Below are 26,716 nucleotides of genomic sequence, written 5' to 3'. Positions count from 1 at the left end.
GGCCGCGCGGTTAGTGTCGTCAGGCAATGAGTGCATCGTGTCATGGGGTGTGGGTTCGATTCTCGCTGCAGCCATTGAAACTTTTCGTGAGGAATGTTTCTCGGCTGTACCATTGGAGCATGCTTGTTCTTTGTCTAGTGTTAGGTAACAGTCTGTGCAGCTAAATGGCTGAAGACGGCGTCCGTGTCCGTGTCTTTTAACTACACGATCCACGAAATATATGTTACGATATAAACTACGACTCTCCATAACTCGATATTCCAGGGACTATCGACTTATAGAATTATGGTATAATAGAATATACCGACACAAAATCGAAGGAACAAATTTTTGTATTTCCAATATTTTTATTATCATTTTTGTAAGAAAGCAGTATTATTTTGTTGATAGCATTTTACAAACTATTATTTGAAAACATTTTTCGAAGTGCTCGAAAAATCACGTTATTTTTACTGACAATAGTTTTTATCATTTTCATGTCATTACAACTTGTACGTATTTATTCACCTTCAAACAAAAATTAGATCACGTTTCCCCAAAAAATAAAAAAAAATAAAATAGATATCGAGTTATGGAGAGAAATTCACATCTCACGTAACATCAACTTGTGGAGATATCGAGTTACAGAAATATCGACTTATGGAGAGCACAATGTATTGAAATTTGAAGGAACCGGAAAATCCATCAAGTTATAGAGTATATCAGGTTATAGAATATCGAGTTGTGGAGAGTCGATTGTATATAATATAAAATAAGCTCTATGATATGATATGAACTATATTGTACTCACTTCTAAAATTCCAACAAGAGTTCAGATACAGATAACGTCATGAAGTTGCAAAAACAATTACTTCTAGTTTTCTTTAGAAGTTGTTGCAGTAACTGTGCACTTTAGTTTTTAATTGGATCCGGAGGAATCTTATGACTTTATACCAGTAATTCCTTCTGGATTTCCTCCAAAAAGTTATCTAGATCTCAAGACGTAGTTCACATCGGAGTTATTCAAAGGATATAGTTTAGTAACCTTAAATGATTTGTATGATGGATTCTACAGTTATTTACCGAGAGCTCATCCGATGGAATACAAACCCATGCCCTTCTGTCCTCATCCTCTCGAATTATCTCCAGAGACTCTCCCAAAGATTTTTCCAGGAAATCTTTCGAAGATTCCTCCAAGTATTTTACCAGAAAATAATCCAAGCTATTCTGTACCTTAATCTCTACAATGATTTCTTCTGGGATTCCCTAGGACTTTTGCCAGAGATTCTTTCAGGAAGAACTTTTGTTTGCCATGCATGGAATAGCTTCCTCCAGGGAGTTGACATGGAATTTTTACAAGGATTCCTACAAAAAAAAAATATGCATAAGGATTTCTTCAGAGATTTCGCAAAGGTTTCCAGCAGAAATGTCTTAAGTGATTCCTTCGTAGATTCCTCCAACAAAATCTTTATTGGGATTCTTTCAGGATTTTTTCCAAGGGTTCCTCCAGGATTTGTTTTAGGAATACTTCGAAATTTCTCCGGAGATTTCTCCAGGGATTTTTTAAGTTATTTCTTCTGGTATTCCTCTATAAAATTTTCCACAGACTTTTGCAAGGATTTCTCCAGGAAAGTGTCTTCAAAGATTCTTGCACAGATATCTTCAAGGCTTTCTCCAGGAATTCCTCCAGGAGTAACACTTAAAACAATTTCTTCGAGGATTACTAAAGATGTTTCTCTAGTGATATCTTCATAATTTTTTTCGAGGATTCCTCAACGGATACATACAAAAATATCCCCAAGCAGTTCTCTCGAGATTCGTTCAAATATTATTCCAGGATTCCTCCAGGGATGATTCTACGAGGAAATTCTACAAGGATTCCACAAGGAATTTCTGCAGGTATTCTAAAACTCAGGAATTCCTCAAGGAAATTTCATGAAACGCCTCAAGAATTTCTCAAGGTAATCTTCCAGGGATTCCCCAAGAATTTCTCCAGGGATTCATACTGGGTCTTCAATAATACTCCATGGATTCCCCCAAGAGTTCTTCTTGAAATTTATCTAAAGATTCTCCCATTAATTCCTGCTAGAATATTATCAGAACTTATGCTAAAAATTTCTCCATGGATTTCATTTAAAAAATCTCTACATATCCTACAGTAAAATCTCTATAATTTTTTTTTTTGAAAATCTATTCATGGATTTCTTTAGATATTTCTCCTTAGATTTTTCGAGAAATTTTTCTATTTTAATACTCCTATAAGGATTCTTTCAGGGATTTATCCAACAAAAATCTACAGGGGTTTTTCCAGCAAAAAATCTACAGAGGTTTTTTCCAGGGATTTCTCTAGCGATTCCATCTGCAAAATTTCTACATCGATTCTTCCTAGGATACCTCCATTCATCAGTGATTCCTCCAAAGATGTCTCCAAGAGTCCTTCATGGATGCCTACACTGCCCATATCTGCATATTTGTCATATTCGACATTTTTGACAAATTGAAGTTAATACCATGGAGAGTCATCAAATGATAAATACTTTCGATCAGCTTACTGAAATATGTGAGATTGTTCTAGAAAATTCGAAAAAAATACAAAGTTGTTTTGTCACATTGGTAATTATAACCGCATAACAGTAACATTGAGATTATAAATGAGCCTCGTAATGTAACAGCAATGAAATTTCTACCAGAATTATTTTCTGACTATTCACCTAGTATGCGATATGAGTTGTACAAAATATCAGGCTCAAATAAGCACTTTTGAGTTCCTGGTAATTTTTAGTAATTTTAGTTTCCTCCCATACTGTCATCAAATGTACTCTTGGTATTCCATTTACTCAATGCCTACTTTTGTCGAATGTTACAAATATGCAGTTATGGGCAGTACATGAGTCTATCCAAAGACTCCTACAGAGATTTCTCTATGCAAATCTTTACAGGAATTCCTGCAGAGATTTCTCCAGCTTTTTCTTCAGGAATTTCTCCAAGGATTGCTACAGAAAAATCTCTACATGGTTTCCTGTAGATATCGATTCAGGAATGAACTGGTAGAGATTTGACTGTATATATAAATGAAATATGAGTTTCGTCTACGCAGTCTTCATCATAAATAGAACGTTGAAAAAAATAGAGACTGCGTAACTGAAAAGCATGTATGCTGTTCCGGGGATTTTTGTAAGGAATTCCTCCAGGGCTTTGCTGGAGAATCCTTTCTTGGGCTCTTGCAAGAATTTCTCCAGCGATCCCTATAAGAACTCATAAAATAATTTCTTGTAAAATCCCCAATTGAATGGTAGAATCTCTGGAATAATTCACTATAGAATTCCTGGAGCGATCCCTGGAGGAAATCTTAGAAGTAAATCCTAGAGGAATCTTGAGAGGACTACCAGCGGAATGTACTGTGGAAATATTTTAAGTAATCCTTGAAGAAATGTTTCTTAGAGAAACTTCGACATTCTGCAAAAATCTCTGTAGAGATCTTCTTGGAGGAATCCTTAGAGGAATCTCTTATTTTTTATTAGAGAAATGTCAGGAGAAATCGCTTGAAGAATCTTTGGAAGAATCGCTGGAGATGTGCTTGAAGTAATCTATGCAATAATTCCTGGAAAAGTTCCCTGAGGATGGATTAATTCCCGGAGAAATCTATCTGGAGTGAATTCTTCAGAGTTTTTGCAATTCCCTCACAGGTCTTTTTTTATTGAATTCTTCGACGATCTGATTTTAAAATTGTTTTCGGTATTTCTCAAGTTATTATTTTTGGATTTGACGGAATAATAGTCTGATTTTTTTCTAAAGGATAATTTTGAATTTTCTCAAGAGGATTTTTTAAAAACACTTCAGAGTACTTTTTAATAATGCGTCCCAATGAAGCTATTTTTGGAAATCCTCCAGCTGTTCTTTCTAGTATTAGTCCATAAGATATTTCCAACATTCGTTCGAGTTGATGTATGAATTCCTCCACGGTTATATATTCAGTCTAATTTGATTCTTCTAATCCTTTATTATAGAATTCTACAAGAAATTTGGATTTTTGGGATTTTTTCATTGGTGTTTGCGAAATTGCCTAATTTTTTTTACAAACCTTTTTTCAAGATAATCTGACGAAATTTTTCTGAGGTTCTGGAGGTTCTGGGTTCTGGAGGTTTCACTGTACTATAAATTTTTAATTATCTCAATAATAATATTGATAATTATCACTATCCGAAAACATTCACATCTTTATACTTCAAGTCATGCTCGCAAATCTACTTACTCTAACTTGCGAAGAATAGTGTAGGTGATTAGATAATCACAACTCAAGCAGAAGATTACGTTCAAATTAAAGTTTTTGACGTGCACTTTTCTAAGTGGGGGTAAGAAAATGTAGGAAGTTTCTTATGAAATGTGCTCAAGAGTTTCTTTCGGAATTCTATCTCTTATTTCTTCTAGGGATACGCCACACAATTTTTTTTTCGGGGACGTCCTTATAAATTATTTCCTAGGAGAGACACCCCCAGTTCTCCTCAAGGCGTAATTTTATCAATTTATTTATTTATCCAATAATTTAAAAATTACTCCTTAAATTACTGTTTAGTTCTTTTTGGAGTTTCTCACGAATTTCTTTCAGCAATTTATTTCTTTGTTTACATTGAAAATTAGCCACGTGATGGTCGTGTTCTAAACTAAATTGTGTCTTATGTGGAAGTTCTTATCCTCCTGAGCAACCTTGCCGAAGACTGCATCTTTCTATGTGTTCGCATTCTTGTATTATCGCACAATTAGCCCCTACCGGAAGGCCACATCAACGTTAGCGTCACGCGATGGTCGAGTTCTGAATTAAATTGTATCTTATGTGGAAGTCCTTATCCTCATGAACAACTTGGTCGAAGACTGCATTTTCTATGTGCTCGCGATCTCGAGTTATCGCATAATTAGCTCCTACCGGAAGTTCATAGCAACGCCAACGCCACGCGGTGGTCGAGCTCTGAATCAAATTGTATCTCATGTGGAAGTCCGTATCATCCTGAGCAACTTTGTCGAAGACAGCATCCTTCTATGTGCTCGCAATCTCGTGTTATCGCATAATTAGCCCTTACCGAAAGTCCATATCGACGCTAGCGCCACGCAGCGGTCGAGTTCTGAACTAAATTGTATGCTTATCTTCCTGAGCAACTTTGCCAAAGACAGAATCCTTCTATATGTTCGCAATCTCGAGTTATCGCATAATTAGCCCTTACCGAAAGTCCATATCGACGCTAGCGGCACGCGGTGGTCGAGTTCTGAACTAAATTGCATCTTATGTGGAAGTCCTTATCCTCCTGAACAACTTTGCCGAAGACAGCATCTTTCTATGTGCTCGCAATCTCGAGTTATCGCATAATTAGCTCCTACCGGAAGTTCACATCGACGCTAGCGCGACGCAGCGGTCGAGTTCTGAACTAAATTGTATCTCATGAGGAAGTGCTTATTCTCCTGAGCAACTTTGCCAAAGACAGAATCCTTCTATGTGTTCGCAATCTCGAGTTATCGCATAATTAGCCTTCACCGGAAGTTCGTATCGACGCTAGCGCCACGCGGTGGTCGAGTTCTGAACTAAATTGTATCTCATGTGGAAGTGCTTATCCTCCTGAGCAACTTTGCCTAAGACAGCATCCTTCTATGTGCTCGCAATCTCGTGTTATCGCATAATTAGCCCTTACCGAAAGTCCATATCGACGCTAGCGCCACGCAGCGGTCGAGTTCTGAACTAAATTGTATGCTTATCTTCCTGAGCAACTTTGCCAAAGACAGAATCCTTCTATATGTTCGCAATCTCGAGTTATCGCATAATTAGCCCTTACCGAAAGTCCATATCGACGCTAGCGGCACGCGGTGGTCGAGTTCTGAACTAAATTGCATCTTATGTGGAAGTCCTTATCCTCCTGAACAACTTTGCCGAAGACAGCATCTTTCTATGTGCTCGCAATCTCGAGTTATCGCATAATTAGCTCCTACCGGAAGTTCACATCGACGCTAGCGCCACGCAGCGGTCGAGTTCTGAACTAAATTGTATCTCATGAGGAAGTGCTTATCCTCCTGAGCAACTTTGCCAAAGACAGAATCCATCTATGTGTTCGCAATCTCGAGTTATCGCATAATTAGCCTTCACCGGAAGTTCGTATTGACGCTAGCGCCACGCGGTGGTCGAGTTCTGAACTAAATTGTATCTCATGTGGAAGTGCTTATCCTCCTGAGCAACTTTGCCTAAGACAACATCCTTCTATGTGCTCGCAATCTCGAGTTATCGCATAATAAGCCCCTACCGGAAGTTCATATCGACGCTAACGCCACGCGATGGTCGAGTTCTGAACTAAATTGTATCTCATGTGGAAGTTCTTATCCTCCTGAGCAACTTTGTCGAAGACAGCATCCTTCTATGTGCTCGCAATCTTGTGTTATCGCATAATTAGCTCCTTCCGGAAGTTCATATCGACGCTAGCGCCACGCAGCGGTCGAGTTCTGAACTAAATTGTATCTCATGAGGAAGTCCTTATCCTCATGAACAACTTTGCCCAAATCAGCATCTTTCTATGTGCTCGCAATCTCGCGTTATCGCATAATTAGCCCTTACCGAAAGTCCATATCGACGCTAGCGCCACGCAGCGGTCGATTTATGAACTAAATTGTATCTCATGAGGAAGTGCTTATCATCCTGAGCAACTTTGTCGAAGACGGCATCCTTCTATGTGCTAGCAATCTCGTGTTATCGCATAATTAGCCCTTACCGAAAGTCCATATCGACGCTAGCGCCACGCGGTGGTCGAGTTCTGAACTAAATTGCATCTTTTGTGGAAGTTCTGATCCTCCTGAGCAACTTTGTCGAAGACAGCATCCTTCTATGTGCTCGCAATCTCGAGTTATCGCATAATTAGCCTCAACCGGAAGTTCATATCGACGCTAGCGCCACGCAGCGGTCGAGTTCTGAACTAAATTGTATCTCATGAGGAAGTGCTTATCCTCCTGAGCAACTTTGCCGAAGACAGCATCCTTCTATGTGCTCGCGATCTCGAGTTATCGCATAATTAGCCTCAACCGGAAGTTCATATCGACGCTAGCGCCACGTCGCGGTCGAGTTCTGAACTAAATTGTATCCCATGTGGAAGTTCTTGGTCCCCGAAACAAGTTTGCTGAAGACAGTACATTCCTATATGGCCTGCATGTTATACAATTTGGTGATGACTGCAGATTTCTGGACTGAGTGTACTGAAATTCCACGTGGCCAACATGTTCCCCTTCGTAGCCGATTCCCGGTGGCCACTTAATCCGGAACGGGTATTCCAGGTAGTGACCAGAATCTTGAGGAGTATATCTTTCGAATGCAGCATAAATTTCATTATTCGGTTGATATTTCGCTGATTTATAGGGGTATACATTTCTGGGTCATAATGACCCCAGTATCTTATTAAGTTGTTTTTTTGTGGCGCCATCTTAGAATCACCTTAAGAAAATTTTTTTTTGGTCTTGCGCTTCGTTTCCACAAAATATTAAAAGTCAGGAAATTTCAGAAAGATCCGTTTGATAACAACAGAGATATTGCAGGTTGAAATTCGATTTTGGGTCATTATGACCCCAGTATCTTACTAAGGTTAAAACACATTTGTTGGCTCTGAAAAGGGCCGATTGAATTGTTGAATTTGCGTATCACGGACACACTTTGACGGCGCACTGGTTGCAATCCTCCTCGCCCGATAAGGTTTGCGGTGCGGATGACGATGTGCGCTTCAACAAGCGGCTTTGGTCGATTTTCTTCAGCCATCTCGTACAAACAGCTAGCCTCTGGTAGCGAGGAGCTGAGCAGGTTTGGAGGAGCTCTTACCAGCTCGAAAGCGAAAACAGAATGAAACCGAATTCAACGAAGAAGGGATGCTTTATACCCTTAGAATAGCAGGTGATGCTCCTCCTTTCAAATTCTTCGTTTTCTTATCTGGGAAATAGGCTATATGAAACTGATGTCTGGGTAAGGGATGTACAAGATTAGCATTATGCTGTTATTGCATCCCGACGGCACTGCAGCAGCGTCCTCAGAAACATCCTCAAATTGCCGTATTGTCAATTATTCGTAATAAATCAATTATTGTATGCTGCTATGAGATGAATTAAGAAATTATAGCAAGTATGTGGTAAACACATTAGGGAATATTTCACAATCAACTCTTTGACACATTTGTTGGCTCTGGAAAGGGCCGATTGAATTGTTGAATTTGCGTAACACGGACACATTTTGGCGGCTTTGGTCGATTTTCTTCAGCCATCTCGAACAAATTAAGGAATATTACACAATCAATTTAAAACACATTTGTTGGCTCTGAAAAGGGCCGATTGTATTGTTGAATTTGCGTAACACGGACACATTTTGACGGCGCACTGGTTGCAATCCTCCTCGCCCGATGAGATTTGCGGTGCGGATGACGATGTGCGCTTCAACAAGCGGCTTTGGTCGATTTTCTTCAGCCATCTCGAACAAATTTGGGAATATTACACAACCAACTATTTAAAACACATTTGATGGCTCTGAAAAGGGCCGATTGAATTGTTGAATTTGCGTAACACGGACACATTTTGACGGCGCACTGGTTGCGTCCTCCTCGCCCGATGAGATTAGCGGTGCGGATGACGATGTGCGCTTCAACAAGCGGCTTTGGTCGATTTTCTTCAGCCATCTCGAACAAATTTGGGAATATTACACAACCAACTATTTAAAACACATTTGATGGCTCTGAAAAGGGCCGATTGAATTGTTGAATTTGCGTAACACGGACACACTTTGACGGCGCACTGGTTGCAATCCTCCTCGCCCGATGAGATTTGCGGTGCGGATGACGATGTGCGCTTCAACAAGCGGCTTTGGTCGATTTTCTTCAGCCATCTCGAACAAATTTGGGAATATTACACAACCAACTCTTTAAAACACATTTGTTGGCTCTGAAAAGGGCCGATTGAATTGTTGAATTTGCGTATCACGGACACACTTTGACGGCGCACTGGTTGCAATCCTCCTCGCCCGATGAGATTTGCGGTGCGGATGACGATGTGCGCTTCAACAAGCGGCTTTGGTCGATTTTCTTCAGCCATCTCGTACAAACAGCTAGCCTCTGGCAGCGAGGAGCTGAGCAGGTTTGGAGGGGCTCTTACCAGCTCGAAAGCGAAAACAGAATGAAACCGAATTCAACGAAGAAGGGATGCTTTATACCCTTAGAATAGCAGGTGATGCTCCTCCTTTCAAATTCTTCGTTATCTTATCTGGGAAATAGGCTATATGAAACTGATGTCTGGGTAAGGGATGTACAAGATTAGCATTATGCTGTTATTGCATCCTGACGGTACTGCAGCAGCGTCCTCGGAAACATCCTCAAATTGCCGTATTGTCAATTATTCGTAATAAATCAATTATTGTATGCTGCTATGAGATAAATTAAGAAATTATAGCAAGTATGTGGTAAACACATTAGGGAAAATTACTCAATTAACTTTTTAAAACACATTTGTTGGCTCTGGAAAGGGCCGATTGAATTGTTGAATTTGCGTAACACACACACATTTCGGCGGCTTTAGTCGATTTTCTTCAGCCATCTCGAACAAATTAAGGAATATTACACAATCAACTCTTCAAAACACATTTGTTGGCTCTGAAAAGTGCCGATTGAATTGTTGAATTTGCGTAACACGGACACATTTTGACGGCGCACTGGTTGCAATCCTCCTCGCCCGGTGAGATTTTCGGTGCTGATGACGATGTGCGCTTCAACAAGCGGCTTTGGTCGATTTTCTTCAGCCACCTCGTAAAAACTTACCTTTGCGCCCCGATTCCTGCAGCGCCAATTCTGGAAGCGCGAGTCCATTGAGAAATCTTGAGCGATTTCACAATCCGGACGCTGGTGTTTTGCCGCCGCTTGATGATCAAAAGCTTGCCTCTGGTAGCGAGGTGCTGACGGCGCACTGGTAGAATCCTCCTCGCCCGATGAGGTTTGCGGTGGCGATGACGATGGGCGCTTCAACAAGCGGCTTCAGTCGCGGCGGCGTGTTGTTGTTCCATTCGCGTTCCATTGAAAACTGAACTGAGAATGCGAAAGGCACTCGAGAATTGCTCGCCGACTATGTTCACAATCTGACGGCAAAAAGAAGAATGAGCGAAGAAGCAGGAATCGGTCTGCTTTTATAGTGCGAAGCGGAACGCAAAAGAAGCGTGGAAAACTGCTTGCACGTGATTGGTTGCGTAAGAAAGGGGTCGACATTTTCCCAATTTTCAATAGTTTATTGTCAATAATCAATCGTTTTCTCCATTCGAGGAAATTGTTGTATACATTTCCGATCGATTGGTGGGAAAATATTGAAAATCTATCGATAAATGACTGAGTTATTAGCGTTCAAAATCTTACATAATTTCGTGACGGTCGCAAAATTTTAGATTTTCAATTGACACCCAGTATATTGCCGTAAGACGTAGTTAACGTCAAAACTACAATATATATTTTCATTTTGAGCTTAACAATATGTTCACAATACAATGATCAAAATATGATGAAAATTGCTTTATTTTTCACGTATTTACATCGAGTTGTGCATAGACATCCAATTTTGAGTGGATTTTTATAAGATTTCGTTGTTTCTAAATAGCATAATGAAAGGTAAATTATTAACAGAGTTTTCTAACATACTGTACATCGTGAAACGATTCAAATGTGTAAGTTATTGTGGCATTTGAACGAAAAAAAGTATTTTGTTTTACATACGTAATCCGGTTTGGTTGAAATGTATACTTATTGGGGCAAGTGAGCCACCTATTTGGTAAACAAAAATTGTTGGAGTGAAATTTATATAAATGTGAACATCATCAACAAAATCATAATAATAAACCAAATTGAGACACCAGTAGTAGTATTGAAGTATAGTAGGGGAATAACTTACATTTTTGCCCCCCCTAAAGTGATTTTTTCTCAAAATATTCAATAATAACATAATTTTTGGCTTGTTAAGTACCGTTTTACATATCTACATCAATATGTTACCGTTATTTAGTGGTGATCTAGTTTAATGTTATACATATTCGCCGTAATATAAGGGTAATACATATATTGGGGCCCAGATAGCCGTAGCGGTAAACGCGCAGCTATTCAGCAAGACCAAGCTGAGGGTCGTGGGTTCGAATCCCACCGGTCGAGGATCTTTTCGGGTTGGAAATTTTCTCGACTTCCCAGGGCATAGAGTATCTTCGTACCTGCCACACGATATACGCATGCAAAAATGGTCATGGCACAGTAAGCTCTCAGTTAATAACTGTGAAAGTGCTCATAAGAACACTAAGCTGAGAAGCAGGCTCTGTCCCAGTGGGGATGTAATGCCAGAAAGAAGAAGAAGAATATATTGTATTGAATGGAGACAAAAATAACCATTTTAGTTATACGAATTGCGTAATAGGTAATTACGCGTGTTTTGAACCTTGTTATAAAGCATCCCCTTATTACGGTAAACTTAAAATTATTTTTTATTTTGTCGATTAGCGTCTGCTTTGTAAGTAGTATTAATAGGAAATAAATAAAATTTCATTACAAGTCGAATTACATGCGATGTTTATTAGGTGGCCGTTTTGCCCCATATGGGTGGCACACTTGCCCCATAGTGTCGAAAAATAGGTTGTTTTTGGACGATATTTGAGAAGCTCCAAAACTAATACTCTTTAAAGTTATTTTCTTTTTAAATGGCACAGTGGTTTTAGACTGGCCCTTAAACAAAAAAGTTGAAAAACTCAACGGGGCACCCCTTAGATATGTGTCTTAGGGTAAGAAAAAAGCTCTCTCAAAATTTCAACTCATTTGGTTGCTCCCTCAGCTGGCGCATTCAATTCGAAGTTTGTATGGAATATTTGTTTAAAATATATTGAAAATTGACCCTTTGCCACTGTTTCGTTCCGTAGACTAGTTAATCGCGTTCAATTGAGCCCAGAATGACAAATTCACTAGTTGATACCCTAATGAACATAGTTGCAGAAGGTTGTATCTGGTTTTAAGCTCATTTTCATTATCCTTCCAGTAGTTGCAAGTTAGGCTTAGGTCAGCACTCCCGTACAATCACATATATGCATGCACATTGTACCGCAGCTCGCCCAATGTCATAGGTGGCTATGATGCGCTTAGTGGCTACCACCCAGCTATGTTGAAGAAATACCAAGCATTATTGCAAATCTACTTCAGATAGTTAAAACACCAACTTTCTCAATTTTTATCAACATACAACCTTCTACAATATTGTTCGCTATGGTATCAAGTAGTGTTTTTGACATTCTGGGTTCAATTAAACGCGATCAACAATTTTCCTGACCCAAACAGGAGATGATATGCTGTTTCCCATATGTGTGAGCTGAAAATCCCATATTAACTTCAATTCAATTGGGCCAACTCATGGAACGATCAAATGAGCTGAAATTTTCAGGAAGTCTTCCTCTAACCCTAAGAAATAATCCTAGGGGGTGCCCCGTGGAGTTATACAACTTTATTTTTCTGCCATACTGAGCTGGGCCAGTCTAGTGGTTATGAAAAGATGTGAAACTAACATCATGAGACTATATTGGTGGATTTTATAAGCTTTAGGCAAAGTTAGAGAACAATTTGCTTAAGGTGGCACACTTGCCCCAAATTCCGCTATTCCTCCCTCGGAATGTCCCCTCTTTCGCATCGCGTATTGAATAATATCATCTAATATATTCGCGTTGCCTGTGAAGCAAAACATTTCGGTCTGACACGACTTAGTGTCTCTTTTACCTTCTACCTTGCCAAGTTGTGCCTTGGCTTCCTCGTAGTCCTGCTTTGCAGCTAGGACTGTTTGTCGCAATTTCAGCAGACTTGTTTTCAAGTCTTTACTGATGTTTCTTTTGCTCTTAACAAACTCGATGATGACATCGAGTTGCTCAGCAGCTACCTGCATTTTCGGGAGGTACTGTCTATTGCGATCCATGGGGTACTGGGGTACTATGTTCAGAGCCGAATCGGTGCAAGTCAGGTAATGACATCATTTAATTTGCACGCGTTCTGAGTGCAATCGAGTTCGGGTTTTCACGTCACCCGAGTGATATTTTGTTTTTGTGAAATGAGCATGCTGGTTAAAGTGGCTTACAGCTGCTCAATCAAGGATGGATGATCAGTTTGGTGAGCTCGTTTCATGCTTTTGTTTAAATGTACAATACATTTTGAACCGTATTTTTTACATGATAACAGTGGACATGGTACTAAAATGAATTGATTTAACAAAATATGAACAGTTCGTCACTGTAACGACATAGACTCTTGCACATAAACATTTAGAACCCTATACCCTTGCTTTTACCTTATTTTTATCATTATAAAAAATAACCTTTGAATGGTAAGATGCTAAGAGTGTCGACTTATCGTATGTCCACGTTGTCTTTAGAGTACTAATAGTTGGGTGATTTTTTGAACTGAGGTTGCATGAAACGCATCCCTTACCAAGGTGAATCCTGATCATGCAGCTATGATATCTCCTCACTAATAAAACTCCTTTCCATGACAACCATGGAGATGCAAAGGTGATCTCGGTCTCTAGTAGCAATGGATGTCATACTAACATTCCCTTCGTTCCCCGATGGACGTAAGGACGTGACCGGCGCCGTTATTGACTTTTTAATGTTTGGAGTTCTTGAAAGTGTACATTGAAGGTGGAAAGCTACTCCCAAGCTACATCTCTTGGTTCCTTGTGCAACTTCGATGATTCTGGTCAATCACGGAGTAGCAACTACGAATTGTACAGTCATCAATACTTATGCTTATACTTATGCTAAACTGTAAGGCGGTCTTCAGTGTCGTGTAGTAGACTCGACTCGAAGTACTGAATTCGGTTTTTAATCTACTTATACTGTTCTGAATCGCAAGTCAGTCCCATCTGTAAAAAGTAGGCATTAGGAAAATGGATTGTGAAGTTTCCAAACTTGTTTTCCATACGAATATTCAAAAAATCCCTTGAAATTGAAAAATGATCAGATCTTAATAAAACTTTCCCAAATTGCTTTTCATTTCGATGTCTTTCCGAGAAAAATATAGAGATGATCAAAACCCGGTTGTTTTTAGTGTTGCACGTGGCGGAAATTTGTAGTGGGACTGATATGCGATTTCTTTTCGTTATGGGACAATATGACTTGCTGTTTTTTTCCTATTTTTTCAGAACAAATCATATTTTCTTATGATGGCAGCTGAAAAAAGCATTGAAATATATGTTGAAAACTGAACTCAACTCAACTCAACTGACGAAAATTCAGATGGGATTGACATGCGATTCACGGCAGTATAGGTATTTCACTAAACAACTCGAAGAATAATTTGTATTAGGGTGATCAATGTATTTTGGGACAGACCGTTACGTTTATATTATTTGGCCATTTACAGCAAAATCAAATGGAGGTGACCAAATTATATACGCGTAACGCTTTGTTCAAGATACATAAAACATCCGACGTTTTGACTTTTTCGTAATTGATCTAGATAAGATATATTTGATCTAGTTCAAATCCGAAGGAGTCAAGATGTAGTACAATATTCCAAAATACTTGGTAGACACCGATGTATATCCTACTAGAAGTTCTGGCCGTTGAAAACAGCGATCTGCCCAGTGTGTGATCATATTCAGTTTTAACGTATGTCGAGAACTTTAAATATACGATTTTCCTTACACACTTGCCCCATGGTATATTAGGTTTAATTTTTTTAGAACTCTTCCTCTTCTTGGCATTAATGTCCTCACTGTAGACAGAGCCTGCTCCTCAGCTTAGCGTTATTATGAGCACTTCCACAGTTATTAACTGAGAGCTTTTCCTTGCTTAAGTTGTCATTTTCGCATTCGTATATCGAGTGGCAGGTACGATGATACTCTATGCCTAGGGAAGTCAAGGAAATTTCCATTACGAAAAGATCCTGGAACGACCGGAAATCGAACCCAGACACCTTCAGCATGGCTTTGCTTTGTAGCCACAGACTCAAACCACACGGCTAAGGAAGGCGTCCCTTTTTTTAGAACTCACTGAATTATTTTCCGAGTTTGGATAATCGCCTTTCTTTAATATTCTTGAAAAATATCAGAGGAAAACTCCTTGAAAGGTAAATAAAACATTTTACAGATATTTATAATTGAGTTTTTACGAGTTACAAGCTTGATTGATTTAACATGAGTAATTTCAAGAATTTCCAATAATCGATTTTGTAATACGTTCAGTTAAATTTCTCATGAGCTTTAGCTCAGGATGCGTTATTTTTATAATCCCCGTATTTTCAATTCCAGTGTTTGCTTACTGAAGGCTCTCAAAACTGATATTCTATAGGAAAATTACCCATTCATATTATTTCTATTGCGCCAAACGCAAAAACTTCTCCAGCTGTAACAACACTGTGTTACGCCTGTTTGTCTGTGATAATGCTTTAGGATTGTTCTCTTCAAAAATAAAGAACAAATAAACATTTGTTGATGAAAACGAGAACAAAACGCAAATCAATTGTATTCGGGAAAAGTCTCAATATCACAAATCATTCCGGCATAGGAGAAGCAGAATTCAGGGATGCATCTTGAACGGAGCGTATGGCCGCTTTCTTCCTCTCGTGGATTTTCATATGAACTCTGAGGTTTTCTTTCCGATAGAAAGCGCTCTTACAAATTTCACAAGGAAATGGCCTCACCTTTAAATGCTTTCTGTAGTGCTGTCTCATTTCACCGCTAGAATAGATGTATGATTTGATTAAATATAAGAAGGCACCTGAATGCAGAGCCGCCTAACTCACTTGGAGTAAAACATGTGGTCACACTCGAGACATTTGACCGTGGGTTGTTCAAAGTGCTTACGCTTATGTCTGGCGAGACCCGTATGCTGGTAATACGTCTTTTCGCAGACCGGACACGCATATTTCCGATCCTTGGTGTGCGTATTCAAGTGTGCTTTCAAGCAGTTCCTTTGGGTGTACTCTTTGTCGCACTGATTGCATTTGTACATTTTGGCTCGGGTGTGAATGTTAACGTGTCTGCGAAAGTTATCTCTGGCAACGAAAGTTTTCGGACAGTGCGGACATTGATACCTGTAAAACAGAGATTCTAATGAACATACAGTAGAAAAATAGCAAAATCATACTCCCTTACTTTCGATCGTCAATGTGAACTCGCATGTGTTCCTTCAATACTATGACGAACTTTCCACAGATCGGGCACATCTCGGGTAAACGCTGAGCTGGTTTCTCGCCCGTTTGTTTGATCCTTGGTCCACAGGGCCTCCTCAGAAACAAATTCAAATCATCTGCCGGATCTTTCTTTGGCCTTCCGCGTTTTTTAGGTGCAGGTTTCAATTGTGGGCTGTCTTTAGATTCAATTTTTTCGACCTTTGCCTCCTGTACTTCTGGGACGAATTCCTGACTAGCACAAACCTCACTATTGGAAACCGCTAAACTTTCAATTATGTCCAGCGGTTTCATTTCCAGATATTGATCTTGAGCTTCGGGATCGTCATGGTAAACTTCCAACATCTCCTCTTTCAGTAGCATCACTTCTTCATGGTGGAAAACTTCTTCCTCAATGACCTGCTGTTCCGATAACTGTTCTTGGTAGATTTTATCATTATGGATGCAATTAAGGCAAAATCGATGCCACTGGTTTATCTGAGATATGCAGCAACTACAAATAAAAGGGCACCCCGAGTCTTCGGCTTTCATTATCTGAAAATTTGAAGATAATTAGAATTAGGAACTCTCATACTACTAGAAGACCTCTAACCTGAATCGGTAGGTATTGCCTGATTAGTTGCTCCACAGTTTGTTCTGAGCAGTCTTCGGTGTTAGTGTAGTCATCATTAGTGGAGTTTCCATTTTTGGACTCCAGATCTGGTTCATCATTTAAACACAACCGACATACAACGTATTCGGCATTCATTTTTTGACTGTAAATTAGAATTATGTTCGTTAAGCTCTAAGCTTAGATAGAAATCTGTGGAAATTACCTGTAGCTTCAAAACTGGTAATTGTCGTATGGGAATAATTTAAACAGCGGAACAATGTTTATCTATGAACATAACAACTTAACTTAGCACCGATACGATGGTCTGTGGGCTGAAATTATCAATCTGTCACTAATCAGCAAATTCATCGCGCAATCGTTTGTCTCTGTCTTTCACTGTGGGACAAACGTTTTTCGGGAAAATTATTTTTTAGCTTATAATTATCAAAAATACGATAATGAACCGAGTGACGTTTATGCAATTATAGAAAAATAATCAGATTCTGGACCTAACATTGCGTAGATAAGCTCCAGTACCGATACAGTTGAAAAGAACAAAATTGAAAAACCATTCTTCATCAAATTTTTAATTTAACCCATCGCAGCCCGATGATGCGGCGATGAATAAGTTTGCGAAAATTCGGTTGTGATGTCTCATCAGGTTCTTTATTTGATACGTTCATCTGATGTGAATTTTGAAGTTTTAGTTAAAGGATAATTATCCTATACTTAAGATGCAAGAAAAAATGGCACAAAAGTCAGAACTGAAAATGCAGTTTTCTCCTTTTAAAACAATAAATTGTTAAAAATAAGAACACACAGCCATTTTATTTGGCAAATAGAAGAGCTGTGTGTTTTTATTTTCTTCGATTTGTCTATTTAAAAAGAGAAAACTGCTTTTTCAGTTCTGAATTTTGCACCATTTTTAGTTGGGCCTTAAACGATTCAAGCATGATTTATTATCCTATCAAAATTTGAAACGATTTAAAATATTGGTTGTGCACATGTCATTAACGATCAAGAATCCCTTACGAAAAAAACGAAAAAATTGCTTTTAAAAATTCGAAAATTGATGACGAATCCTGCCACCTTAAAAGTTCACGAGCGGTACTTAGCGGCAAAATTTCGAACCAAATTGTTTGCCTACCGGATATCCTTGAGCTTATGAACAACTTTGATGAAAATCGTTTCTTTACAAATTATCAGGATCTCAAGATATAGCAAAGTGAATTTGTCTGTTTGGCGCAAAATTTGCCAATTTAAGACCCCCTCTCTCTCCCCACGCACCATCTTTAGTATGGGAATAATGAAATTTTCGTATGAACCGTAACGTTATGGAAGACCCGCTCCCTTCCCCTGGTACATGACATAATATTTGAATCATCCTTTTAAGGGGACGGTAAACTTGTCGGGGGTGATTACAAAATTAACTGTCGCGATGGACCGATGCACGAGTTCACTAATTTGACGTTTGAGCGGTGCAGAATTCACTGGTTTCCATGGTCACATAAATAACACGGCACCGCTAAAACATCAAATAATGAACCCGTGCATAGGTCCATACTTTTTAAGTTCGTACTTTTAACGGGTCTGTCTAGGATGTCTAGGATGAGTTTCATAAATTGACAATTTTACGGATATTCACGATCAGTGTTGGGAAAAGTTCTGAAATTCACGCTACAGTATAAAAGTTACAGTCAGCGAAGCCAGTGAAACTCACGCCTATCGCTGTTGTAGGCAAAACGCCTTAAATGTAGCAAAACACCGGTTGCTAATGGCAACCCAAAATTACAGTAGAAAAATGTTCTATTTCTCGCTGCATTTCCCGCTTTTTCAGCCCGCAACGACACTACTGATTTAGAAAATGTATCCACCCAACAAAGGCTACTTGATGAGATTCACGTTTTTAAACCATTGTAGTCAGGAAAGCCACGTGAGTTTCTCGAAAGTCAAACCTACCACTATTACCATTGCCAGCCATGTTCACGATCGTCTCCAGAACCAGGTTAACGTTTGTTCAAAGTTACACAAATGGACAAATTGATAAGAAATTTGCGAAAAAGTAACACGTCTTCCAATTGCGAAGTATATGTAATGTTCAGTTTTATGGTAGTTGTACAAACTTCCATTCGGCTGGTTAGCCGTAAAAAAAAACGATGAAATCATAACTAAAACGAATTTATAGAGCAACGGACTCATGTTCCGTAACCGGTCGTTTGAGAACGTCGCGACCCACTGGGAGCCCGCACTATGCAAATCTCGTCTTTGGTAAGTGGTATGTGGTCTTTCAATACCTAATAAAAAACGCGCTCTCGGCAAGGCATTGCTCATATGGGCATCTAATCCTTCCGAAAGAGGTGCGCTTTGCGAAAGAAGAGCACGTAATTATTGAGTTGAAATCGAATTCAGGTTAACCTCTGAGTCCATGGGCCTTCTCGTGGTGTAGAGGTAACGCGTTTTATCCAGTGAACAGGGAGTCGTGAGTTCGATTCTCATCGAGAAAATGTGTAACTTTTCCACAAATTTCACTTCAAATTGTCCATTTAATCCAATTGCAAATTATATATATAAATGAACACTTTCCTGAATAACCCAGCCGTTTTGACCGATTTTAAATGTTTCGGATGTTCTAGAAAGAAAAAAGATGTTGAATGAATGATAACAGCATAACAAAAATGACATTTTTGCGTGTCTCAAGGATCAAATTATGTGTCTCTAGTAGATTTGGGGTTGCTGAATCAGGTGCCATTCTCAGAAATGTTCCAGCACATCACAATTTTTAGCTAGAGGTCGCCAAAGTTGTATAAAACACTAGTTTTATTAATGTTTACATGAAATTAAAAGTACAATTTATCAAACTTTTTTGTAATCTAATCCACCAAACATGCAAAATAGAACTTGAACTTCCATTTCAGACATAATTTGATTGAAATTGCGCGATTAAATTTCGATTAAATCGAATTTTTCAACATGCTTGCAGTCTCCATACAAAATTCTTCGTTTCTTCTATATGGCAAAATACAACAATTCTCTAAACCATCAAAAAATAACTTTTCCGTATCGAAAGTATTACAAACTTTAATGATAAGTACAGTTATATAAGCATAAGCATAAGCATAAGCATAGATGACCGTACAATTCGTAGTTGCTACTCCGTGATTAACCAGAACAATCGAAGTTGCACAGGGAATTAATGAATGGGGCTTGGGATTAGCTTACCATTCTTCAATGTGCACAAATCGAGAGCTCAAATTTAAAAGTCAATAACGGCGCCGGCCACGTCCTTACGGTCATCGGGGAAGGGAAGGAATGTTAGTGTGACTACCGTTGTTACTAGAGACCGAGATCACCTCTGCATCTCCACGGTTGTCATGGAGAGGATATTGGGTTAGTGGGATAAGGTAAAGATCTGGGAGTCACCAATGTTTGGAGATGCGATCCTTGATATAATCACGCCTAACCGGATTCGCGAAATAATTCGATAATCGCATTAAACGCCGAACAAGTGTTCGTCACTCGCCCACGCAAGAGCAAGCGACGCGATCAATAGATCAAACACTACTAGCGATCCGCGGCGCTTTTTCATTTCTCTGAGCGAACGACGCGCGACAAGTTTGTTCCTGCCCCCATCGCCCGCCCCCGCAGGAGCAAGCGTCAAGGTCGAAGGATCAAACACTACTAACGAACCGATCACTTTTTCACCGCTTCACTACCGACGCGCGACATGTTTGATCCTGCCCTCATCACCCGCCCCAGCAGGAGCAAGTGTCAAGGTCGAAGGATCAAACACTACTAACGAACCGATCACTTTTTCACCGCTTCACTACCGACGCGCGACATGTTTGATCCTGCCCTCATCACCCGCTCCCGCAGGAGCAAGCGTCAAGGTCGAAGGATCAAACACTACTCTCTTTAACTTTAGAGACCATTTTTTGTTAAAATACAGACTTTAAAGATATTCCGTAAAAAATAGAGTCTTTTTAGGGACAGATCTGCTACCAGTTCTGCTGCAAGTTCTGTTAAGATACCTAGAAAATCTTTATTTCAAAACTTTGTGGAAAAAAAAACAAAAAATTAAAGCAGATTCACTGCATTTTGATATTTTCATAAGGAAATTATAGAAATATATCATTGACTATTGAGTTTCTCAGTTTGTTCTTGTTTTGGTCAAGACTGTCAAAAGTAAACTGGTCCGGAAAAGGGTATAAATTTTGATTAAATAATAAATCACTTATAAAGTTGAACATACTAATAATATTGCAGCTTTCTCAGTCTAGTGGTAATGACTGACATGAAAACAGTCACTTTCAATTTTCTGTCAAGGATTCCATGAAATTGAAAACTTTCTGGACTTCCTTGGACATACAGATTTTGCCAACGTTTGTCCTACCCATGGTTTTAAATGTGGACGCGCCTCTGGTGACACAGCCGTTGTTGTTGGTGCTGTTGGACTGCTCCCGTTGAGTGAAAATCACCTTCCAGAAGCTTTCGTTGAACCCCAAGTTGACTAAGTTCAACAATCCAGAATGTATCGTCATAATTGTAAACTGAAATACAGTCGAATTTCGTTCGTTGCACTACGTTTAATTGCACTTCGTTTTAATTGGACTCTCGTTAAGTGGGCTATCAAACTTTAATGATAAGTACAGTTATACACATAAAGTTTGAATTCTGGGGCAAATTAAGCCAATATATTACCTTACAAGCTGGTTAACTTGCATGCAAGTTGGCTGAAATAGTCATTTTTTGCATTTTCATCAGTCGATATCTCAAAAACTAGACGTGTTATGATATTTCTGAAAACGGCGATGGATTCAGCAACCTTTAATTAAGTGAATAGCGGTATTTTGATGCTGGAGACACAAACGTGTTCCGCAGTGTAATCAATAATAAAACGAAGCCAAACCTCGAATATTCACTAGTCTAGAGAACCAAACAGCGCTCTGAGTTTGAAAAGATGATCGTTTGATCATCACTAGAATGCAATAAATCCATCAAATTTTCAACAAGAACGATTGCCAGGTTCTATAGATCTGCCTACTTGAACATTTTCGAAATTTTCAATGAAATTGTTACTGAAAAATATATACTTACAAACGGTAGCCGTCACTATCATGTATAGTGAAGTCAACCGATGTTTTATGTTTCATTAGACTATGTCCATAGTTCATTAGTTATATTGCTCACTGGAGATTTTGTAAAATTTTTAACGGAACTTAAGTGATTCAAACTAGAATTGTTTAATAATTTTAACGTTTGTCGTAAATAAAGGAAATGATTGAGGTGCGTATTTCAAAAGATATTGTTCGACAATAGAAGTGAATTTTTACACTATATTCCACGAGTAATCCAAATTTCTATTGAAGAAAGAAATTACAACAATGAAGTTACGCCATGCTAACAATAACTGTGTTAGAAAGCATCGGAAGCTGCAAATTCTGTCAAAGGTTAACTTTTTTTTACAAAAATTTGAAACTTGGACTAACTTCAAGAAAAAAAGCCCGTCTCGGTGTTTCTGGTAAAAAAAAAACAATGTCATTTTTTAACAAAAGAAGTTACTTTTCTAAAAATGTCTCAAAAAAGAGACTTTTTAGTGATTTGCTTAAAAAAGTGAACACGTCATTTAAAAGTGACTTGCTACAAGGCCCTGTAGTATTACCTAAGCATTTCCCAACGTGTCAAATTATCCATTGTGTAGTATAATTAAGAGTTCTAATATGTTTGTGAAAAAATGCGGTGATCTATCATGATTTTAAAGAGATCAATTTTTAACGGATGTTCCGGATCCGCAGATTTTCCGGAAGGCCACCTGTGTTCATGAATGATTCACTTCATCAGTTATGTTTCACAAATATAAATTACGATGAGTAAGAAAACAGTGGCAGTGGTGTAGAGTCGTTTTCACGTCATAAGGATGCTTTGAGGTGTGTTAGTTTTTGCATAAATGTTGGGGCATAGTGGGGCAAACATTGGAGCCACGGGGAGCTCGCGGGGCACTTTTTGAAATAAAACCCTTTTCTTCATCGCCACTTTGTTTAAAAACCCGAACCCTATACATCCTACGAAAGTCGTCAATCTTTTCTTAATTTGGATTTAATCTTAGCTTTTCAATTCTCATTTAAAAATATTTGTTTTATTAAGTCAAGCTAGCTTTTTTATTTTCAGGCTGAAACTGTTACAATTAGGCATCTAAATGGCACTTTATTTGTTTTTTTTTTCTGTCATATATTTCAAAATTCAAGGCTTGAAAACAGCACAATTGCTTTGGTAAAAAAAAAAATCCGACGTTTATTTTTAGTTTGCACAGAATATACGTATCTTTTTTAGGTTTTATTAAAGTGTTTGAATGGGTTAACCGCAAGTTAAACATAACGAAAATATTCACAATTTTGATAAAACTCGTGAAATGTTCCAAATTTTGAATCACGGCGTCAAAATTTCAATTGTTATCTAAGTTGCATGATTTTTATTTTTCGACGAAACTTTTACAACCTGAAAGTTTTAAAATATCCTATTGGGGAAAATTGGATTTCTTTAACTTTAACCCTTCCATTACCAACCCCCCTAAACGAGTGTTGAAAAAAACACGTTTTGGGCTGTAACTTTTTTGTTTTTTGATATTTTTAAACCAAATTTTGACACAAGAAGCGCATATACATCTAGTTTGAGGGCTTGGACAGAATTTTAGGATTGGTCACCTGGTTCCGGAGTTATTCTGGAATCAAAATGGGTGTTTCGAAATGGCCACTTTCGAAAAAGTGAATTTGCAATATGAAATCAGCTGATTTTTTACAATGATTAGCTCTATAACGATGAGGACGGATGTCTACAAAGCTATCATGGTCATTGCATGCCGTGGATCACAATTTCCGGATGTTCCGGGGAACCGGTTCCGGGGCCATTTTTGGAAGCGAGTAAATACTATCATGCGACACATCAAACTTCATGATTTTTCAAATAATTGCATTCTATGACTGAGCTGCACAGTTCAGAACCCATTTGGCCACTTTGGAACCGGTATCCGGGTTCCGAGGAACCGGTTCCGGGGTCAATCATTAAAAATCAGTGAACACTGTCATGCGACACATCAAACTTCATGATTTTTCAAATGATTGCATTCTATGACTGAGCTGCACAGTTCAGAACCCATTTGGCCACTTTGGAACCGGTATCCGGGTTCCGAGGAACCGGTTCCAGGGTCAATTATTAAAAATCAGTGAACACTGTCATGCGGCACATCAAACTTTATGATTTTTCAAATGATTACATTCTATGACTGAGTTGCATAGCTCAGAACCCATTTGGCCTTTTTGGAACCGGTATCCGGGTTTCCGAGGAACTGGTTGGGAGTCAATTATTAAAAATCAGTGAACATTGTTTGACACCTCAAACTTCGTGATATTGAAAGTCATTACATTCTATGGGTGAGCTGCAAAGCCTGGGACCTATTTTGCCATGTTGGAACCGATTTCTAGGATTCCGAGAATCCGGTTCGTGGTCAATCTTCAAAGGTGACTAAATACTATAATGCGACACATCAAACTTCATGATTTTTCAAATAGTGCAGAACTCATATGGTCATTTTGGAACCGTTTTCTGGGTTTCTGGGGAATCGGGAAATTTTTTAAAGATAGTATATTTCATAAATAAGTTGCAATGCCTGGGACCTATGTGGCCACTTTGGAACCGATATCCTGGTTTCCGAGGAACCGTCCCGAAGGTGAGTAAATATTGTCTGGCGACTTAATGGATGTCTTATATATGTTTTTAAATTTCTATAACTCATTCTTGAGAATTTAAAACGCAGGTTCCATAAGAAAGTTTCTGGTTCAAGCATCATATAGCGTTTTTTTTTTTAACACCAACGCGGTAAAGCTTCCAGTGCACGATTTGCCCCATGAAGGAAGCACCACACTATACTACAGACTAGCATGCAATGCCCAGTAGCACAGTTGAAATACATTTCTGAAGGAAAGTTTTCCGGACTAAAGCAGGAATCAAAGGGATCAGCTAAGGGATGTGGACCCCTAACTCGATGTGGCTAAATGCTTGGTAACACTAACCGCACTTACTTATTACTTACGAAAGATACTGCATACTGTAGCAATACTGCAAAATTTAAAACTCGTCAAATGTGCTATTCAACAGTTTTTAGTCGAAAACATGTAACACCCTCAATTGAATTAATTTTAGGAAATTAATTAGGAGAGTTCAGCTGATCATGACATTGTTCGGAATAACTACAGCCGACTCCCCACATCTCGATTTTCTACATCTCGATATCTCTCCCTATGTCGATGACTTCTTTGGTTCCTTCATTTTGCAAACATTTTCACTCTGCATATCTCGATATCCTCCTTATCTCGATATCTACCTATCTTAATGTGAATTAAAGGCTTAGTAGCCCGTCATTCATTTTGGCAAAAATGATGACTTTTCAGCTTGCATTTCAAAGTGATAAAACTCAGCCTTGATAGTTTATATTGACTTAATAAAGTATCAGTGTACGCGCTAACAAGCATAAAGTAAGCTGATACTTTTTCATCTGTGTCAATGCAAAACCAACTGATTTTCTTTGAGTCGAAATCGTGAGATGAATTAGCAACAATCATCAACGATCCGTACAAATTTCAATGACGGCCTACTTCGCCTTAATTCTAGATTTTCTGTCCATATGCCGATATGCCCATTATCAAAGGTTACTAGACTAGGTTTCAGTGATCCAAAACAAATTTCAAATACGAAATGACGTCTGTTTGTTTATTATTTTCCTGGTAACGGAGTGATTTTCAATCTAGTGTTCATTTACACAAATGTTCTTTGTTTCAATCTCTCCTTATATCGAAGGTCCCTTCGATATCGAGATGTGGAGAGTAGACTGTATCACAGTTTTATAAAGATGTCTTTCAAAAATTCCTCCAAAAATACTTATAGAGAAATCTTCTCTTGTGAAGCAATATCTTGAGAAATTCTTTGCACTGAAAACATTCTACAAGCTCGATCAATGTGTTTCACACGAGCATTTTCTCTAATTGTAAAACACATCAACCGATGGTGTAAAACCAGTCGCTATCGGCAATCCGAATTCAAATATAAAACACATTACAGCTCGGACTCGATTATCCAGAGACTCGATTATCTGGCGACTCGATTATCCCGAATTTTAGACTCGATTATCCGGAATTTATTTTTTGATGTTTTTGTTTTTCAATTTTTAAGCATAAATCTGAGATAATTTGGTATTGCAATTTACAATATGAATGGTTTTGCAGTTTAGAACGTATTTAAGAAAAGGGGGGTTGTTTTTTTGTGTATGATGGTCAATTTTTTTTTCTTGCAGAGACCCCTACCGCTCCTTCTGGCTACACTACCACATCATATAAATAAAATAACGAAAAAAGATAATATTTTAGTTCTTTTATCAAAGATAACATTTTTTTTTTTAGTGATTCGATTATCCGGAGTGAAAAAAAATCGATACTCCGGATAATCGAGTCCGACATGTAGCGATTGCTTGATTTTATGATACCAAGCACCCATTACAGGCGCACGGTTTCCCAAAAAATAACATATTAATAAACATGTCATGCGTCACATGTAAGTCCTTGTCATGTTAGGCAAACTGGTTCTACTAGTGATTGATATCGCAATTACAAAACACGCTGAAATTGTATGTAAAAGCCTTTGCTATCGAACCAAAGTCAAACCTCAACAGAATTACAAGTTTTACACGTTATTTCAACTTGCCATTTGTCACGACAGATCCACGTTGAAAACAATATGGATCGAACGTGTGGGTTATTTTCAGTGTAGAGCTCTATAAATGATAATTCAGAATTCTATAGAAATGTTTTTAGAAATTTCCATAATTTATTTATTGAATTTCTGCAAAAAATCTGTAGACAAATTTCATTAGATTGCAAGATGTCATATATGAAAAACTACATAAAAAATTAAAGATAATTTT

The 26,716-nt window shown here is 38.5% G+C and overlaps 1 protein-coding gene across 1 annotated transcript; it reads right to left on the bottom strand.

The window, feature by feature from the left end:
• Window positions 1-15,452: 15,452 nt before the first annotated feature.
• Window positions 15,453-17,140, bottom strand: LOC5577177 (zinc finger and SCAN domain-containing protein 31). Its single transcript, XM_001663215.2, has 5 exons — window positions 16,973-17,140; window positions 16,750-16,912; window positions 16,123-16,691; window positions 15,771-16,061; window positions 15,453-15,705 (listed from the first exon to the last, which is right to left on the bottom strand). Exons 2-5 carry the CDS (start codon window positions 16,903-16,905, stop codon window positions 15,519-15,521), a joined length of 1,203 nt encoding a protein of 400 aa, XP_001663265.1. The 5' UTR covers window positions 16,906-16,912; window positions 16,973-17,140; the 3' UTR covers window positions 15,453-15,518.
• Between the last annotated feature and the right edge of the window lie 9,576 nt (window positions 17,141-26,716).

Source organism: Aedes aegypti, chromosome 3 (assembly GCF_002204515.2).
Source record: "Aedes aegypti strain LVP_AGWG chromosome 3, AaegL5.0 Primary Assembly, whole genome shotgun sequence".
Lineage (NCBI taxonomy): Eukaryota > Metazoa > Arthropoda > Insecta > Diptera > Culicidae > Aedes > Aedes aegypti.
This window is presented reverse-complemented; position numbering and strand designations above follow the sequence as displayed.

Excerpts from the sequence above, each read along its gene's own strand:
- LOC5577177 (XM_001663215.2), bottom strand. The coding sequence starts at position 16,905 with ATGAATGCCGAATACGTTGTATGTCGGTTGTGTTTAAATGATGAACCA. Across the intron at positions 16,692-16,749 it reads GGCAATACCTACCGATTCAG|ATAATGAAAGCCGAAGACTC; the intron begins GTTAGAGGTCTT and ends TCAAATTTTCAG. Across the intron at positions 15,706-15,770 it reads GACCACATGTTTTACTCCAA|CGGTGAAATGAGACAGCACT; the intron begins GTGAGTTAGGCG and ends CATCTATTCTAG.